Genomic DNA, 1,103 nt, shown 5'->3' on the forward strand with positions numbered 1-1,103 from the left:
TCAATACCACTGTGAAGTGAGTGATTGAACACATATTTAAGAATATCAGCTGTGGGGGCACCTGGGTGGCTCAGTGGGTTAGAGCCTCTGCCTTCGGCTCGGGTCGTGATCTCAGGGTCCTGGGATCGAGCCCCGCATCGGGCTCTCTGCTTAGTGGGGAGCCTGCTTCCTCCTCTCTCTCTGCCTACTTGTGATCTGTCTGTCAAATAAATAAATAAAATCTTTAAAAAAAAAAAGAATATCAGCTGTGCACTAAGCACTCTGATAAGGACTGGATGGGAAGGAGAAGCAAGGGCTCAGCCCTCATGAAGCCCTCATGTCCCAAGGGATAGGTATCTGTGAATAATTTCAATTCAGTGTGGAAACTGTATTTAAAAGAGGCTCTTGGGGAGTGGAATTCTTGTTGCTGAACTTTGGGCGCAAGTAAGTGAGGCCTGCTGGGAACAGGACTCCTCTAAAACTCCGAATAATGTCTGGAAGGCTGTGGTCCAAGGCCATTTTTGCTGGCTATAAGCGGGGTCTCCGCAACCAGAGGGAGCACCTTCTTAAAATCGAAGGTGTATATGCTCGAGATGAAACGGAATTCTATCTAGGCAAGAGATGTGCTTACGTGTACAAAGCAAAGAACAACACAGTGACTCCTGGTGGCAAACCAAACAAAACCAGAGTAATCTGGGGAAAAGTAACTCGTGCTCATGGAAACAGCGGCATGGTTCGTGCCAAATACCGAAGCAACCTTCCTGCTAAAGCCATTGGCCACAGAATCCGTGTGATGCTGTACCCCTCAAGGATTTAAATTTAATGAAAAGTAAATAAAGGTGTAGATTTGTTCTCTTGTAAAAAAAAAAAAAATTAAAAAAAAAAATAAAAGAGGCTCTTGGAATGCATTGAAAGGCAAATCATTGGTTAAGTGATTTACCTGGAAGTACCTTTTGTAGCTAACTGATGTGGCAGCCTCATTGGTATGCAGCCTCTCTCAGAAATCAGGTGTTGTATGGGAACACTATTAAAGTTATATTTTGGAAGAGGCAGAAAGTTGATAATCCCTGCCCATAGAATCTCACAGATCTAGAACATCTCTTCCATACTTTATCATTCAGGAC

The 1,103-nt window shown here is 43.8% G+C and overlaps 1 protein-coding gene across 1 annotated transcript; it reads left to right on the forward strand.

The window, feature by feature from the left end:
• The first annotated feature begins 392 nt into the window (after positions 1-392).
• LOC101683176 (60S ribosomal protein L35a-like) lies at positions 393-830 on the forward strand. Its single transcript, XM_045066467.1, has one exon. It carries the CDS (start codon positions 470-472, stop codon positions 794-796), a length of 327 nt encoding a protein of 108 aa, XP_044922402.1. The 5' UTR covers positions 393-469; the 3' UTR covers positions 797-830.
• Positions 831-1,103: the final 273 nt, after the last annotated feature.

The sequence above is a fragment of the Mustela putorius genome, unplaced genomic scaffold, assembly GCF_011764305.1.
Source record: "Mustela putorius furo isolate JIRA1106 unplaced genomic scaffold, ASM1176430v1.1 tig00003867_pilon_pilon_pilon, whole genome shotgun sequence".
Lineage (NCBI taxonomy): Eukaryota > Metazoa > Chordata > Mammalia > Carnivora > Mustelidae > Mustela > Mustela putorius.